We start from the raw sequence: 17,874 nt of genomic DNA on the forward strand, positions 1-17,874 counted from the left end.
CTAACAAAACATTCAGATAGAACAACTAGAAAGGATTAGAAAGTAAATTTATTTAGTAGTTATAACAAATCTAGCTCTTTATAGTTTTTAAGATATTACATTTTATGTCACATTTGGAACAGTGTCTTTAAGTACCTTTTTAAATTCTTTTTAGAAACCTTTCCATAAAGTTATAGTTCACTTAAAAAATTTTTTATGCTTTACATACTTTAAGATTCTGTAAACAGAAAAAAAGGGCATGGATAATTATCTGGTTATCACTGCCTCTTCTAAATAGCCAATAAGACTCAATTTATCTCTTCACCAGATGCCTAACTTAGCCAAGGAGAAGTCCCAAAGTTTCTCTGATCATAAATATGCTTATAAGAAGTTGGTTATTATTCATTAAAAAGTAGATATTGTAATGAAGCATAAAACAAAAATCTTAACCAGAACAAATTCAATGTTGTGAATACCAAAGTTCATTTTGATTGACTTATTGATGTGCTTTTAAGGAAAGATTAAATTTCATATTCTCGAGAGTTAATAAATTTTAATTAAAGGCTAGTACATAATTTCAGAATATATCATTTAATTTGGCAGTTAACAAGTTCTTCATACTGTACAGTAAAACCCTATTAACAAATCTTATGAAAATACTTCTGCCTTTGTAACTCTATTTGACTTCAAGTTATTTTAGCTTTCATGTTTATAAGTTAAATCTCTTCAGTTCAAACCAAAACATGCTCTTTCTTCTATGTGCAACTTTTAAAGTTAATATGTTTCTTCTATTAGGAGGAAATAAAAAAGCTGAAAAAAGAATTGGAAAATTTTGACCCTTCATTTTTTGAAGAAATTGAAGATCTTAAGTATAATTACAAAGAAGAAGTGAAAAAAAATATTCTCTTAGAAGAGAAGTTAAAAAAACTTTCTGAACAATTTGGAGTTGAATTAAGTAGCCCTGTTGCTACTTCTTCTGAACAGTCTGAAGACGAAGAAAGTCCTGTTAATTTCCCCATTTATTGAAGGCCTCATGTTAATGTATTTAGCTTTTGATTAATTATATAAGTTTCATCTGTAATCAAGCAAATCCGTGAACTAAAGACTTTCCTTCTCAATATGTTCTCCTTTTACTTAAATTGGAAGTTTTAGTAAATTATAGAAAATTTTCAACTTATTAGAAAAATATATTTTTGAATTTATACATATTTAACAGTTATTTAAGATTGTCAAATACTATGATCTGTACATACAACCATTAAGTTTTAAGATTAAAACATACATTTTGTTAAATGTCTAGGAAGATTAAATTGAGCTCAAGGTATTTAAAGTATTGATTAAAAAAAAAAAAATTACTGGTTTAATTGTTGCCTTTAAATTTAACCACCCAGTTACATTGGACAGAATCAAGTTATACAAGCTTGGGGAGCATACTGTTCATTTTTACATTTTTATGCCCAGAGGTTAAAATTAATGTGTTGATTCTAAATAAAAATTTGAATAGGTATTTCCAAATGGAAAATTAATTTCTTCAAATGCCAGAAGACACTGATGTTTCATAGTACACAACAGTAAATCTCAGTTTTACCTTTTAACATGGCAGAATATTCAAGATTTGAACATACAAAGGTAATTTTAATTACATTTTCATTTTACATCAAATATTATGTCTTTGAGCCTACCAAATTTTTGATTATTTATTTTTGAAAAATGACTAAACAAACACTTCGTATCATCAAAGGCATAGTCATATTTGTTCAGGTTCATGTTGATAATAACAGGTTTTGAATTAATATAAGTATCTGGAATTGGCCAGCATAAACCAAGATGATGGCGATGAACCTGTAAAGAGAAAAAAAGGGTATTAGCTTTAATTTTTAAACAATACCTAATTCACTTAGATCTATTTATTTAGGATGCCTTATTATCCTGCAAAGAACAATTTTATGCAGGGAAATAATACTCTCATTTATGAAGAATGAACAGGACAAAGGTAAGACTGAAAGGTAATGTTTAGGAGGACAATATAATTTAAGCATAAACATTGGCCTGTGAATTAAAATTAACAGTAATTGGTTGGCGAGAAGTATATAGATTCAACAGATTAGAATCTTTAAGAACTGATAATGGACATAGGAAGTTATGGAAAGAGGGCTTAAAAATAATATCCAAGTTTTTAACTTCAATGAATTGTAGAGAGTTAGAGGATTGATAAAGACCTAGTTCTTAAACATGAATTTCATATGAGAAAATTGGTCATTACATTAAGGTTTTTCATGATCTGGAGCCGATGATTAACTTTTCAGAACTGCTCTCCACCCCAACCCTGAACTATGTATATTCTAACAGTGTTTAACCAATTATGATTAAAGCAAAAAGCAGCATTCTGTCACCTATGAGAAATCAAATGGAAAAGTCCAGGGGACAAACAGGGCAGAAAGCATAATTCATTCTGTATTTATCAACTGCCACCTCGGCACTCCTTTTACTCAACAAATTTTGCAATAAAGTAAGCTTGGGAGACACTGAGTTAAACTAGGTGTAGGATGTCTTTCAGAGAGCTCTAATGGGCAACATGAATTCCCAAGAGGAGGACATGTAGTACCACTTAATTTTGAACCCCAGCTGGTATAATCAGTGACCCATGGAATACATGTAGGGAAACACTGTTTTTGCATATAAAGGTTGGTGCTATGTGAGATAAGGGAATTGTATTTCTTTGCTTTAGAATCAGAGCTGTTACAGTTTGTGCAGAGAATTTGAGAACCACTTCTTCTTCTTGTAGGAATGTAAGATGACATAACCCAACATGAGGTATATATTTTTTTACCTTACCTTAATTAAGCAGCCATCATGGCAATGCCATACTATTCCTTCAATTTTACCCTCTTCGCAACCTTCAAACCAGGACAACAGATCACTGTGCTTCAATGTAGGCAAATTTCTTATTTGAAATGCTCCATGTGGTACAAGAAGATGCAATGGTTGTTTCTTGTTTCCTAACCCTAAATGGTAAAATCTGCCATTAGCCATACTGATTCAGAGGAACTTTTCAGAAAGAATGAAAAAATTTTTTAAAAAAGTCTTTTTAAAACATTTAGGAGTAACATTTTTATAAAGTTTAATTGGTTTTCCTTAAGAGAGTGTAATCCAAGCACTGCTCTTATTCAAATGTGGCATCTATTCCATTAAGTTCAAATTCTACTTTTGTATACTCTATACTAGGAGATGTCAAACTACAATCTGAAAGCCAAGCCTAGACAAACAACTGTATTTTGTAAATAGTTTGAATGGAACATTGCAATAGCAGTTCATTTGTACCATTGGCCACCTTCAACTATCATTGAGTATCTGCCAAAAAGCTACACTGTATCTCTGATATTAAGTACTATCTTAGCCTTACACCTTGTTTAAGTACTATCTTAGCCTTACACCTGAGAGTCAATCTACTTTTGATCTCTACATAGGAATTTGCTATATACCTTCAGTGTCCATAGGTTCATCATCTTATTTTCCAGTCAAGAGGTATTCATAGGGCCCTCAGTGTACTCAAATCTGTCATGGTATATATTCTGAAGTTTGATATGATATTCATTAAGATCTTTATTTACCTCATTTTTCCCATTTTCATTAATTGTGAAAATAACTACCTAACCAAAGTACATTCTCATTCTAAATAAAAAAAAAAAAAAAATGAAAAGTTGCACCTGAATTACTTCCATGCATAGTTAGTTGTACAATGTTACCACAGGGAAGATAGGATAGAATCAACCTTTTGGATTAATAATTCAAAACCATTAGCCATGAACTTTTCTGTGAATATGATTAACACAAATGGCTATAAACCTAGGAAACCAACTCAAAATTGCTACTGTATTTCTTTAGTGTATGTATGTGTTTTGTTTTTTTGGGTTGGGGGGATACTGGGAATTGAACTGAGGGGCACTCAACCACTGAGCCCCATCTCCAGCCCTTTTTTTGTATTTTATTTAAGCCAGGGTGTCACTAAGTTGCTTAGTGCCTTGCTATTGCTAAGGTTGGCTTCGAACTCAGGATCCTCCTACCTCAGCCTGTGGAGATGCTGGGATTACAGGTATGTGCCATTATGCCCGCTGTATGTGTTGAATTTCAAGTTGACCCTAAGAGGTACTTTTTATAAATGGCAGTCACTATAACTGAAAAAGAAAATGACTTCACTCACCATAGGGGTTTCCATTGATATTTGTTCCTATAAGCTCCAATGTTTGTTCTAAGAGATCCGACAGTGGCACTGCACTAATTTCCAAAAGTCCAGGATCATCCGGATGATGCTTTAGTACCAGAGCAATTTCAAATTCATAATTAACTACAGAGGAATGCCAGCAATACTGTTTGTTGTTTTTCTCCACCGGTACCCAACCTATCATTTAAAGAAAAAAATTATTTTTATTACGTTGGTTTTCTTTGGATTGAAAACACAGTAATTTTAATTTCTGTTGTAAATTTCCAGTTTTTTGGATGTTTTATCAGACATATACTTTTAAAATCAGTGAGATAAAGTTTTATTCCTTTTCTTAAAAAGACCATATGGCTTCATTTTTTTATTCTACTGAGGAATTAATCTGTTAACAACTAAACACCAATTTAAGATACCATTACAACTTTTTAAAAAATGATTTTCTACTCTCCAGTCACTTTCAGAAACAAGGACAATATGTAGGTGTTTCACAATCTACTGCAAAATATTTAATGTATATTGAACAATTTATTGATTACATATGTATTAAGTTATTGCTAGCCGGGCGTGGTGGCACACACCTGTAATCCCAGCAGCTTGGGAGGCTGAGGCATTAGGATCATGAGTTCAGAACTAGCCTCAGCAATGGCAAGGAGCTAAGCAACTCAGTGAGACCCTGTCTCTAAACAAATAGAAAATAGGGCTGGGAGTGTGGTTCAGTTGTTGGTACCATGTCTCCACCGCCCCCCCCCCCCAAAAAAAAAAATTACTACTATTACTTTTTTCAGTCTTATTGCCAGAATAGGCCCTCTCATTGTGGGAGAAACTCATTGCAAAAAAGGAGGAAAAATTAGGACATATGTGCCCTAGTGACCACATTTGTTACCTTCATTAGCCCCCAATTACTGTAATCACTTCTTTGCTAGTCCATTAGCTTCCAGTGAAACCTACCCAACTTTTGTACATAGTTCTGTTTCTGAAATTTAAACTTAGTTGTAGCACTGTTCTGTAACCAGTATCTTCAGAATAAACTTAAAAACTACATGAAATACCAGAGCCTTTAAGGTCTGAGCCCATTCTATATCTTTAGCCTCAACTCTTATTGTTACATACTATGGTGAGTAAAATGTCTTAGATAAAATTCTAAGCCTAAAAGGACATGCTTAGTATGAAACATCTTTTTTTCTTTTTTTGCATCCAGGGGCACTTAGCTACTGAGCCACATCTTCAGCCCTTTTTATTTTTTTATTTTGAGACAAGGTCTCGCTAAGTTGCTTTGGGCTTTGAACTCTTGCTCCTCCTGCCTTAGCCTCCCAAACTGCTGGGATTACAGGAATGTACCACCATGCCTGGCTTGAAACATTTTTAATAGAGATTAAAACATTACATAAATTTGATTTAGAAGTTTTATTCTGTACATATAAAGAAAAGAACCACATTAAAATTAAATTCTGCAATTTCTGATTGAATGAGCCTTTCAGATTTTATACTAGTAAACACAAAACTGCATTTAGAAAGAGATTTTTCATGATACCAGGAATGTGTCCATTTTCATCAGGTACTGGATTTCCATTTAATTGTTCTATTTCCTTTGCTGGTATCCAGCACTCCGGAACAGGTTTGAAATCCTCCTCAACATTCCAAAGAAATTCTAAAAAGAGTAGATAATCTTATTTTTGGTCATACTTTAAAAAACCAAAATATAGGTTCAAAGTGGGAATAGTGAATAAAACCTCATAATGTATGTTACAGTTAGTCACATTTTCACTATAATGTGACTATATTCCTCAGTGTTATGGTACTAACATTTAAAATTTTCAATTCTGAATATACCACCATTTGAATATGTATATAAAGTATATATATATATATATATATATATATATATATATAGTGTATATAAAGTTGCCAATGTTCCATTTTATGTAGGTATATGATGAATTTTTAAAGTACTATAAATACAAATACATAAATTACTGACATGAATGACTGTAGGTCTGTATATTTTATATATATATATATATATATATATATATATATATATATATATATAAATAAAATAATTAGAGGCATCTTAATGTCATAACTTAAAATGCTAATTTTCCTTTGAGATTTTGCCAGATCGATAAAATTATATTTTTCTCTTATGCATATAAAATGAAAATGTATCTCGCATTATAATATTGTATGTTTTAATAAAATAGACTGATGAAGAGTCACAGAAATACTAGGAAAATATTTTAAAATATTTTTCAGTAACATTCTTTTTTTTTTTTTTTTAAGATTTTTTTTTTTTTAAAGAGAGAGAGAGAGGTAGAGAGGTAGAGAGAGAGAGAATTTTAACATTTATTTATTTTTTTTTAGTTATCGGCGGGCACAACATCTTTGTTTGTATGTGGTGCTGAGGATCGAACCCGGGCCGCACGCAAACCAGGCGAGCGCGCTACCGCTTGAGCCACATCCCCAGCCCGTCAGTAACATTCTTAAATATATGAAAATACTCAACTATCATCTTTGTTACCCAAATTGCTTTAAAAATTCAGAAGGATAAAAATGTATAGAAATGTCATAGCAAAAATAAACCACAGGGACTGGGGTTGAGGCTCAGTGGTACACTGCTTGCCTAGCATGTGTGAGGCCCTGGGTTTGATCCTCAGCACCACATATGAATAAAAAAAGTAGAAAAATAACTACAAATTTCAGCTATTTAAATTTTGGAAGTAAAGAAAAAAACCTACTAACCTTTTGAGTTTTCTTTGGAATGTAGAAAATTTTTAAATCTTTTGTCAGCTTTTTTGTTGGGTTTTCTATCTAGTCGAGCCCAAAGATATGGCTGATCTAAAAAAAAAAAAAAATTCATAAAAAGAAAAGTGTTTAAGAGGCAAACAACATTTATCTTGAAAGATACTTCAAAGTAGAATTATCAATAAACAGTAAGGTGATCTCTCCAAGAGAAGAATCAAAACCCTAGAAGACAAAGGAAAATATGCAGTCCAAGATACACACCACCTAGCAGTACCTTATGTTATGAAAGACTGACTTTGATTAAAGAATGATGGAGATGAGATAAGAACTAAAAATGTGGTCCTTTTATAAGGATATTCCATAATCATATTAGTAGCATCTGTGAGAAACCAAAGAAAGCTATATCCAAAATGAAAACATCATCGTATTCACATCTCCCCTGAACATAACACTGTGCTGTGTAATTCTGTAAGAACTAACCCTGGAATCAGGCTGACCTGCTTTGCATGAAATCATATTAGTAGCATCTGTAAGAAACCAAAGAAAGCTATATCCAAAATAGAAACATCACCAGGTAATTGTATTCACATCTCCCCCTGAACATAACACTGTGCTGTGTAATTCTGTAAGAACTAACCCTGGAATCAGGCTGACCTGCTTTGCATGGGACCAACCCCTAGTCAAGCCATTAAACCTACTGATTGCTGCCTTGTAATGATGGGTCCGAGTTTCAGGGCACTGTGCCAACATTATTGGCACAGGTGCATTTGATGAGTTGCACCTGGCTTTAGACTCCTGGATCGCTCTGCTGTTGAGATTGGTTACTTAGTAGGAAGATGCTTACTTGATCAGCAAAATTAGAATGATTTCTAGCTGAGATATTATTTTGGATCCCTGGTTTCAAAGTGTTGCCTGCACACATCAGTGGATCCTGATCCTGATCTGAGAAAATGTATCCTGCCAGGATTTAAAGCAGGAAAAAAATACAGTTTTCACCTGGCCTTTGTAGACCCCTTGCTCCCTCAGACAGTCCTTTGCTATAATTCACATCCTTACTTTTAAAGCCCTTTGTTATATTATATGCCTTTTACCAGTAATAAAATGTAGATTTGTATACACTGTCATCTTGATTTCCACGAGGGTTCTTTAGCAGTTAAACTCCAACCTTGCTTAGTTGATACTATCATGTACATAAGGATAACACTAAAAGTTCTTAATATTAAGGACAGGGAAAATCTTAGTTTCCTTAAATATAAATCAACATTTATAAAAAATAATTATACTTTGGTTCAGATATTTTCTATTGCTTACTAATTATCCAGATAATATAAAGAACCAAATTAAAATTATACTATCATTCCTGGTTGAATAGATGTTTTGTTCTTTTTAACCAGTAAATATAAAAAGTACAGTCCACTCATTTCCATTAGGCTACTATCAAAAAACAAAAATACACCAGGTATGATGGCACATGCCTATAATCCCAGCGTCTCAGGAGGCTGAGGCAGGAGGATCTCAAGTTCAAAGCCAGCCTCAGCAACAGCAAGGCACTAAGCAACTCAGTGAGACCCTGTCTCAAACACAAAAAGGCCTGGGGATATGGCTCAGTGGCTGAGTGCCCGAGTTCAATCCTGGTACCAAAAAGAGAAAAAGATACAAGTGCTCATGAGGATACAAATTGGAACTTTGGTGCACTGTCCATAAGAATGTAAAATGGTGTCACCACTATAGAAAACATGGCAGCTTCTCAAAAATGAAAATTACTATATGATCTAGTAATTCCACTTCTAGACACATACCCAAAACTTGAAAGCAGGGTCTTAAGAGAGAATTGTTTACCCCTGTTCATAGCAGCATTATTCCTACAAAAGGTAGGAGCAACCCAAATGCCCTTCAGTGGTTGAATGGATAAACAAAATTTGAAAATATCTTAATTTATATATTTAAGTAAATGGAATATTATCAGCCTTAAAAAGAAATGAAATTTTGATACATGCTAACATGGATCAACCCTGAGGGCATTAAACTAAGGAAAATACGTCAGTCACAATATGAGGCACCTAGAGTAGTCAAGTTCATAGAGACAAAATAGAATTCTGGTTACAAGGGGCTGGCTGGACAAGGAATGTAGGTATTAAGTCTCAGTTATAAAATATGAAAAGAGTCCTGGAGATGGGTGGTGTGAATGCACAACAGTAGGAATGTACTTAAAATACCACCATATTGTATACATCTTAAAAATGTTTAAGATGTTAAACTCTATTTTACCATCCTTTAAAAAAAATTTTAAATGATTTTTCAGAAGAGATTTCCTGATACAAAGAGTGTGTCTGTATGCCCACTTAACTGTTCTACTTCTTTTACTGGAATGAGAGGTAATTTCACCATCCAGAGATAATCACAAAGAATTCTTCTCTTTTCAGTGCATTTGTTTTCTTAACATAGTTGACAGTTTTTGTTTAAATTTCTACTACTTTTAAAGTACATTAAATGAAATTAGACATATTGCCAATAATAATAAAACTAATGGAAACAGCTCTGGAATCATAAAATGAGAACAGGCTTTAGGGTTAGACAAAATTAAGTTGCATCAACAGTACAGCTATTCATTAACTATATGGTCTTGGACAAATTAAGAGAGCTGAGAGTTTCTTTATCTGTGATATGGAGAACCTTATTATACAAATTAAATATAATATATGAAGCATTTATAATACTGCCTGTCCCATAACAGGTATTAAATAAATGTTACTTTCCTACCCCAAGAGAAAAACATAATAATGTAATAAATAACAATTATCACATTTTAATTTTGTTACTAAGGCTTCTAAGGGTTTATGAAGAGTAAATGCCCATTTCAGATTTATATAGTTTTAAAATGATCAATAAAGTTAAGAAATACTTGTAGGAAACATTACAGTTTTATTTTACCTTTGTAGGTAGTAACATAACAACATGTTCCATCCACTTTTTCTGTTGGAATTGCACTGTATATATCTGCATCTAATGCCTTGTGACTTACAGTTTCAGTTGCCAAAACTTTAAATGGCTTAAAAAAGAAAGAAAGAAAACTGGTTTAAGATAGACAGCCTCTGCCCTCTCATATACTCTCACCTGAAATGTTCCTAACTTTTTTGTTCTAAAGGATGATTTCCTGTCCATTCCTTAAGATAATTTAAAAATATCTGTGAAGTTTTCCTTAATCACCCCCCTCCATTTTATGTTATTACAACAAAACCTGATTTTTCAGAGACTATAAATTATTTGTTTCTTCTTCCACACATAATAACACAGCTGTTCAATATGCACAATAATATATTAGACAATTATTTATGAAAGTGCCTACTATTAAACACTGTCATTGGAATGGAAATATAGAAGGCAAAAAAAAAAGTACCTGCTTTTGTTGAAACTTGCTTTTTAATGAGGAATACAACAGAAATAAAATGCATAATAGAGTACTAGGTATGATAAGTGCTAAAGCAAAAAAATGGGACAAAGACAGGGATGAGATACTATTTTACATATGGTAGACATGGAAGCCCTTTTTGAGGAGGCGACATTTGAGGACTCTCAAGTGAGCGAATACACCATATAAACATCTGGGGGGAAAAGAGACCCCAAGTCTGAGGTTTCTTGATTTTTCTGCAGAATGCAAGTTAGCCACTGTATTTGGAACGAAGTGCAAGTAAAACCAAATCAAGTGAACTTTAAACGATTCCTAGGTATTTCTGGTGGTTCAATACAAGTATTTCCCAAAAACACTTTTCAGTTTTCCAAGAATGAATCTACTCTTCAATACATGATACCTTCCCCCTCTTTTATAAGTAGAAACATTTCAGTTATTTACAAAATTTGTCTTTTTAATTAAGTGGTTCTTTGTAAGTTTGGCAAGAATCTGGTGATATCTTCTTGCCTCAGGCCACATTCTCAGGGAGCAGGCAAGGGAGCTATGGAAGAGGGCTGTATTCTGTTTTTGCTTTTTTCTTGGAAAATGAAAACTCACATACTCATTTATAAAGTTAAAATATATAAAAGCATAAACAAGAAATCACCATAGTCTCGTTATTCAGATACAATCACAAAGAAACCATGGGCATAATTTCAGTATCTTTTTCATTGTCTTTTTATCTTTCATAGAATATCTATTTTCAACAGAGCATTTTTTTAAAAAGGCCAATCAGAATGCTTTCTGAATTTACTTGTTTCATACACTTTTCCTCTTCAACTGTATTATAAACATAATACTCTTTTCTTAATATTTCACCTTTGATCCATTGTGAAAGATCTTGCATCTCTGCTTAAATACTTTAGATTACAGACTTGAAAGCCATCTTAATTTCCAGAATAAGTTTATGCCTGATTCAATTTTCATCTTAAAACTGTTGAGATGCATTATAAAGTTATTTTGGAAAATACCTGCTTGAAAGGAATATTAACCTCTGATGATTTCTTACTATTAACAATGACTTATTGTATTGGAGAGATCTTTAAATATTATAAAGTTGAGCTGGGGTTGTGGTTCAGCTTTAGAACGCTTGCCAAGCATACGTGAGGCACTGGGCTCAATCCCAGCACCACGTAAAAATAAACAAAGGTATTGTGTCCATCTACAATTAAAAATAATTTTTAAATAAAGTTAAATTTCTGAGCTATATCAACTGTGGTTGTTTACATTTATTTATTTTTCAAAAAAGTCCAGAGCAAAATGAAAATTGCCTCTATTAAAAAAAAAAAATCTCTTTCTTCTGAGTTAGGTTTCACCTTGACAATAGTGTTCTTCACAGTTAGCTGATAACACCATGTCATTTCATGAATCTTTTTATTTTGAATGTAGTATTCAGAAGTTTCATTATGTCAATCCAAAAATCTCTGTTGTCACTCATTCCACAAAGTTTGGGCATCTAGTTTGTAAAATGTGTTGTCTGGCAGAGTATACAGAAGGAATAAGACTCACTAGCATCACCTTTTGAGAGAGCCCTCAAATAGAGGACTCTGGGAAATCCAGCCTCTTAATGGCCAAAGGTGGACCACTGTGCCATATTAGGAATTGTACTGTATCATTCAAGTTCTATTCTCTATACAATGCATACTCAATAGTAGAGGCTGATTTTGATTTATTCATAGTTTTAACCTAACAGTTTTCACTGTTAAATCTACTAAGAATTACTTTTCTTTTTTTTTCTTAGATTTTGTTTGAGAGTATTCACTTCATATTCCTTTCATCTTTATCAACAGTAAACTGAATATGTATTTAAATTATGGCTTTTCTTCTGTCAGGAAGAAAAATCAAAGAGCATCAGGAATGGAGGAAAAGCCAATTTCTAATGTTCCTCCCAACCTTTTGTTATTTTCATTTCTGAAACAAAACTTATGACTACATTTTGTAATCTAAGTCTGAAGTTAACATTCACCTTACAATGTGAAAACCAATGCACAATATAAACCATATACTGGTGTATAGAGTATATTTCGAATAGAGTGAAGTAAACTAGGAAATCAGCCCCATTTTAGTAATGATTCAGTTCTTTTAAGATATATCTGAATGGGGATTATCACTAACATATGATTCTGATATCAGAGGATATCAGTTTTAACTAGAGTAGTAAAGCCAAAGGAGCTGACTCAATAGCTGTGTGTATGTGTTTAAATTTAGCAAGTTCCTAGAGAGATTACTATGCCCATTAAGTTTTTGATGAATACAAAATGTTCCTTCCATAAGAACCAGTTATATCTCTCTTGCTATCAACACAGCCAAAGGACAAGACAAGACACAGAGGAGTACAGAAAGTTCTCCCTCTCTACCTATCATCAGACTTTAGGTGATGACTGGAAAAACAAGGCATGTGTATAAAAGTCATATCATTTCGATTGGATGGAACTCTACAATTTCTGGGCAAGGGAAATCACTGGGATAATTAAGTTGATCAAAGATTTAATGGAGAAGATAAAAACTGGAAAAATTAAAACAACTCTGTAGGTGATCCAAGCAAAGTGAATAGCCTGGACAAAAATAAAGAGGATTACTCAGTATGTTCACTTTGCTAAAACAGAGACCTCATTTAGAGGTTAGAGAGTAGATGGGGCCTAATTAATAGGAGGCCTTAAATTATAAGAATGTGGATGCTATGCTACAATACCATAAGCTACTATTAACTGCAGTGTGGTAAGGAACTTATTTTTCTGGTAGTAAGTTTTACAAATTACTCCCTGAACATAAAAAGTTTAGAATCATAGAGTGAACCATTATTAAGAATGACAAAGCATTTGTCATTAAAACAAAAACAAAAAGTTGACAAGTACTGCTATAGACATTGAGTAGTAACTGTAAGATTTTGACTAGGGAAGAACATGATGATCATTCTGTGTAGCAAGTAATAAATATTAAGAACTATAATAAGAATAGCAGCAGAAAAGACTATGGAATGATCAGATATTATAAGTAAAAATTTAGCATCAAGGTTGAACAGAAAATTGGTATGACTTGATTCCAGAGTTCATTTTTTTTTAATTCAACATATTTATCCAGTGCCTACCATGTGTCAGGTCCTAGAAGCTGAGACTATAGATAACAGGGCAGTATCTACTCTAATGGCCATTTAGTCTAAAAGACAAGACGACCACTTTTAATGACGAAAATGAACATGCTGATTTCGTTTTAGTTGCAAACACCCCGCTAACAGGGATTTTTTTCCCCCCTCAAGGACTTTGTTACCTAATAAAGAATTATCCTGATGTAGATTACTTAGTATTCACCCACTAGCATTTTCTGAGGGTCCACTATGTAAAAGACGCTGCTAGGCGAATAGAAAACCTTGACATAGAACACCAAAATTAGAATAAAGTAGGTAATTGCTGGTAACAATACAGTAAGTCTGATCTTTAGTGACCTAATTAGGCGAGGTGTCAACACTGCCATCTATTCCCAGGTTAGAAGAGGTAAGGCAAGTCTTTTAGTATCACCTGCACTTTCTCATCACACTCTCGAAAAGTCGTCAGGCTTGAGCTGCAGAGACTGTCTGACTGCTTAGGGTTTTACCCCAAAACTGCTAACCCGAGAAGAAAGAAATGTTATTTAGGACGTGTGGGTTTTCCATTTCCCTGCGAGAGCAAGCTCGAATCGCCAGATCAGGAAAAAATTCCTCCCAGAATCCGTCCCCTTACGATTAGGAAGGCAAGGGAACTAGGTACTCAGGACACTCTGACTCCCAACGCAGACCTCCCCAGCGAAACCTACAAAAAACTCCCGGCCTGCAGGGCTGGCCGCCTTTGCCGGATTCAAACACAGCCCGTGCGCGGTACCTGATGCTCCCTTTTGGCGGAAGGCTCATCTTTCACCTCCGTCACAAACACACAGGGCATTTTCCGCTGCACAGAGCCCAAGCGTCTCATGGTAGGCCCCAGAAGCGGTGAGCGACTTTACTGCCAAAAGGCTCCGGGTTTGGACAACAGAGAGCAGCAGCAGTCCTATGCGGGTTCAGATCACTCACATTCGGTACCCAGGGACAGCGACGGCGCTCCGAGACTGCCTACCCGAGACAGGGGCGGGAACGCGGACCGGAAGCGGCCTCCTGGCCGCGGCGCTTTCTGGGAGTTGTAGTGCGGCGCCGAGGCGCCAGGGTGTGCGCTCCCACGTGTGTCCCCCCCACAGTTTTGATGACTGAAAAAAACCGAGGTCCGTTTCCGACGTTGTGTACGTGGCCACACCTAGTAACCGATGACATTGTCGATTTTAAACAGTGTCAAGTTGTAAGTGATCAGTAATTACAGATGGTGATTTAACACCGTAGTAGTGAAACTTATTTGCTTTTTCGTGGGGGAAGCGCTATAGAAGTTTAGAAATAACTGGAGATATTTTCTGATCTCAGAGAGAAAACTGATTTCCCAGAAAGTCAGAAAACGCTGCAATTAAAACACCTGAGACCAAAAAAAAAAAAAAATTGAATTGCTTTCACCGGTGCAGCATATAATATGTTTGAAATTGGTTCTGATGGACTTTCCAGAATGAGTGCAAAGTGTTAACGTTTCACCAATCCAAAACCACAGGAATACAAACAACCATATCACACTGTTGAGTTTCTTGTAAGATTCTTATTTACTTTAATTGAAGTTGAGTTCCAATAAATGACATGAGTAGTTGTCATGAGCTAAAAAAATTAGAACTAAAAAATCTTATTTGACATTTCTCAAAATAAGTGATAAAGACAGTAAGTGATAAAGACAATGACTGAATAAAATAAATTTAAATAATAGTAGATTTTCTAAAATTTAGTCCTCAGCCTATATTTTAAGGAAATTTTTACTTTACACATCATTTATGTGCCTGGATAAGCCCAGTAATTTTTGTAATTATGTTGTCTACATGTGTCCAACTGTCCAGAATTTCATAGACATAGCCCTTACAAAAATTAAACAATCTCACTTGAAGCTATCTGTACAATAAAGGGACTCCCAAAGAATGAAATATTCCTAAAAAGGAAGTTCAGATATTTGATATACAGGGAAGGGTGGGAGGAAAAAATTCGCCATTTCAAAGTGTTTCTTGTAATTTTTTCCTAGGAAAACACAACCACCACCCCCAAATTAAAAAAAAAAAAAAATAGAAGAGAAAATATGATGGTGGCTCTGTGATATTTGGAACTAGAAACATCTTAGCATTTTAGATTTAAGAACTCGTGACTTTTTTCCTCCAAAGGAATTCTAAAAAACAGTTTTGTCACCTTGTGTGACTGGAAGAGACAATTAAGTAACCTTCACAACTAGCAACTGTCATTTCTCAAACTGCCTCAGAATCTTCTAGGTGCAACATTCTGTTATTTTTGAGAAAATATGATCTTTCAAAACATTCTACTTGTTCTTTGAATAGTAGAAGCAAAGCTAATCACCTTTCATGAAGCCCTGTTTCCAGTACTTTAGTTTTATCAGCAACCAGAACAAAGTCTCTGGTAGAAACACTCAGGGAAAGAGTCAAATCACAGTTCTAAACCAGACACCTACTATGATGGGTAACAGTCATCAGCTTCATCTGATTCTTAAAATCTCCAAAGAGAACAAGAAGTTGCTACCAGTCACAAAACGTGTTGTTACAGGATTACAAACTGAAAAAAAAAAAAATTATCTCTGACTGATGGGTCACTACTCTAACATGCATCAAGAAGGAGGACACTGAGGGTAATTCTGCTTTAACCAATAGAAAATGCATAAGAATTTTCATTCTTACTCCTAGGTGAAAAGACAAAGTTCCTATCACTTTTCTTTATAGATAATAAAAATCCTTATGCATAGGATGATAGCTTTCTGAAAGGGAAATTTGCAACAGGAAAGAATAGAAATGAAGAAAGAAAAATAATAAAATAGAAGAAGAGAGAATTTTTAAAAGGAGAAGATAAAACTCCAGTATCCTTAAGACTACCAAAATGTACAGATTCTATTAATGTGCTCTGCAATGAAACAATCTCTATGTGGATTTGACCTGCTTTTGCTGTGTCTAATTGAATGTGGCTGTTGGCACCTAATTTCAAGAGGTAAAAATGCTTTTTTTTCCCCTTCTTTTCCACCTATGTAAAATCATTTAATTATACACTAGTAGCGTTAGTATTTGAATACGGTCCATTGACATTCCAAGTTCAAAAATAGAGAAAGATTTTACCACTTAATGATTTTTCTTCCAGATGTATGAATAAAATAAATTTAAATAATAGTAGAATTAGAATTAAAAGGAGGGCTAAACAAAAGTCAATATATATTTTTCTGTATATCTTTGCAAATATTTTCAAGGGTTTAGCCAAATCTTTATTTACTCTTTATTTATTTATAGTACTATTTAGTTCTTTTTTCATTATTTTATCTAACAGTTTTAGGCAAACAACATTTTAAAATATTTATTTTGTCTTCTAGATTTTAATTTAAAAAACATTGTATCAAAAAGGTTCATACCAACTTAGCCTGTTTAACTTAACCAAAGTGGAAATTCTTATTTGTCATGATCTTTGAAATTTCCAGTTAAAATGATATTGCTTTTTCAATCTACTGTAATCTGTCATCTCCCTGGGAACCTCTAAATTGCCTGTGATGAACATTTTTATTGATTTCTGCCAAGTTTTGATTCATTTAGTAAGACAGTAGCATGAGGATTGTAGTAACTACTGATCTAAATGTTTCATTCTGTGAATCAGAGTACTAAAATTTTCAATCTCTCTGAAAACTTTCTACTATAGAAAGAAGGCATTCCTTTTTTGATGTATGAGAAATGAGATAAAACTATAAAGTGAATAATTGGTCCAATTTATATTCATATTGTAGTACAATATTTAAATAATTGTTCTTATTTGCTTGAATATGGATAGCACATTTACATATTCTATTTAAAAATTTTTAGTTTTGTTTTCACAGAATATAAAGAAAATGGTTTAGAAATAGCTGTTTACTTATGAAATATTTATACTACTTTTAAATGTGAAAACATAAACTATGTTTCATATTCAATCAGAACACTGAAAAAAAATAAAATATACTGCTTTATTTTTTTTATTTTCTGGGTTAATAAACCAGAATTGAGTAAGGGAAAATTAGCCTGCAAGTATACTAGCCTACAGTTACAGGTGAGGTCATTTATGATGAGCAAACAATGGATTAGGTATCAGTGGGGAAAATTCTGGAAGTTTGAGTTTGTGTGCTTACTAGCAACCACTTTCAACATTTCTGCAAAGCTAGAGAAGGTATCTTCTAATTTAAGTTTATTTAAGAATTATCTATTGTGTAATATACTATCAACAGGAGGTCAATTTTAAAGGAATGCTACTGATAGCCTGAAAGACTGTGGAAAAGAAATTCTTTTTCCCCCTTACACACTGATAGTTCTTATATTTTCATTCCTGCAATTCTTATATATTTATATATAAACAATCATTGGATTAGCAGCAAGAGAGTTGAAA

At 33.5% G+C, this 17,874-nt stretch overlaps 2 protein-coding genes across 5 annotated transcripts in view; one reads left to right on the forward strand and one right to left on the reverse strand.

The window, feature by feature from the left end:
• Positions 1–1,486, forward strand: part of Cep290 (centrosomal protein 290) — an 84,907-nt gene extending 83,421 nt beyond the window's left edge. For all 3 annotated transcript variants that reach the window (XM_071609657.1, XM_071609659.1, XM_071609658.1), the window contains one exon: positions 775–1,486. In XM_071609657.1, the coding sequence (XP_071465758.1) occupies positions 775–1,005 (231 nt within the window). In that variant the 3' untranslated portion in view covers positions 1,006–1,486. The remainder of the gene's footprint in view (positions 1–774) is intronic.
• Positions 513–14,462, reverse strand: Rlig1 (RNA 5'-phosphate and 3'-OH ligase 1). Of its 2 annotated transcripts, XM_027956069.3 has the most exons (7): positions 14,243–14,462; positions 9,872–9,989; positions 6,938–7,033; positions 5,730–5,846; positions 4,181–4,378; positions 2,815–2,984; positions 513–1,821 (listed from the first exon to the last, which is right to left on the reverse strand). In XM_027956069.3, the coding sequence occupies exons 1-7, from the start codon at positions 14,330–14,332 to the stop codon at positions 1,627–1,629; spliced, it is 984 nt and encodes a 327-aa protein (XP_027811870.1). In that variant the 5' UTR covers positions 14,333–14,462; the 3' UTR covers positions 513–1,626. The 2 variants fall into 2 exon arrangements, with proteins under 2 accessions (XP_027811870.1, XP_071465762.1); XM_071609661.1 differs by lacking the exon at positions 9,872–9,989 and having other exon boundaries at positions 14,178–14,462.
• Positions 14,463–17,874: the final 3,412 nt, after the last annotated feature.

Source organism: Marmota flaviventris, chromosome 3 (genome assembly GCF_047511675.1).
Source record: "Marmota flaviventris isolate mMarFla1 chromosome 3, mMarFla1.hap1, whole genome shotgun sequence".
Lineage (NCBI taxonomy): Eukaryota > Metazoa > Chordata > Mammalia > Rodentia > Sciuridae > Marmota > Marmota flaviventris.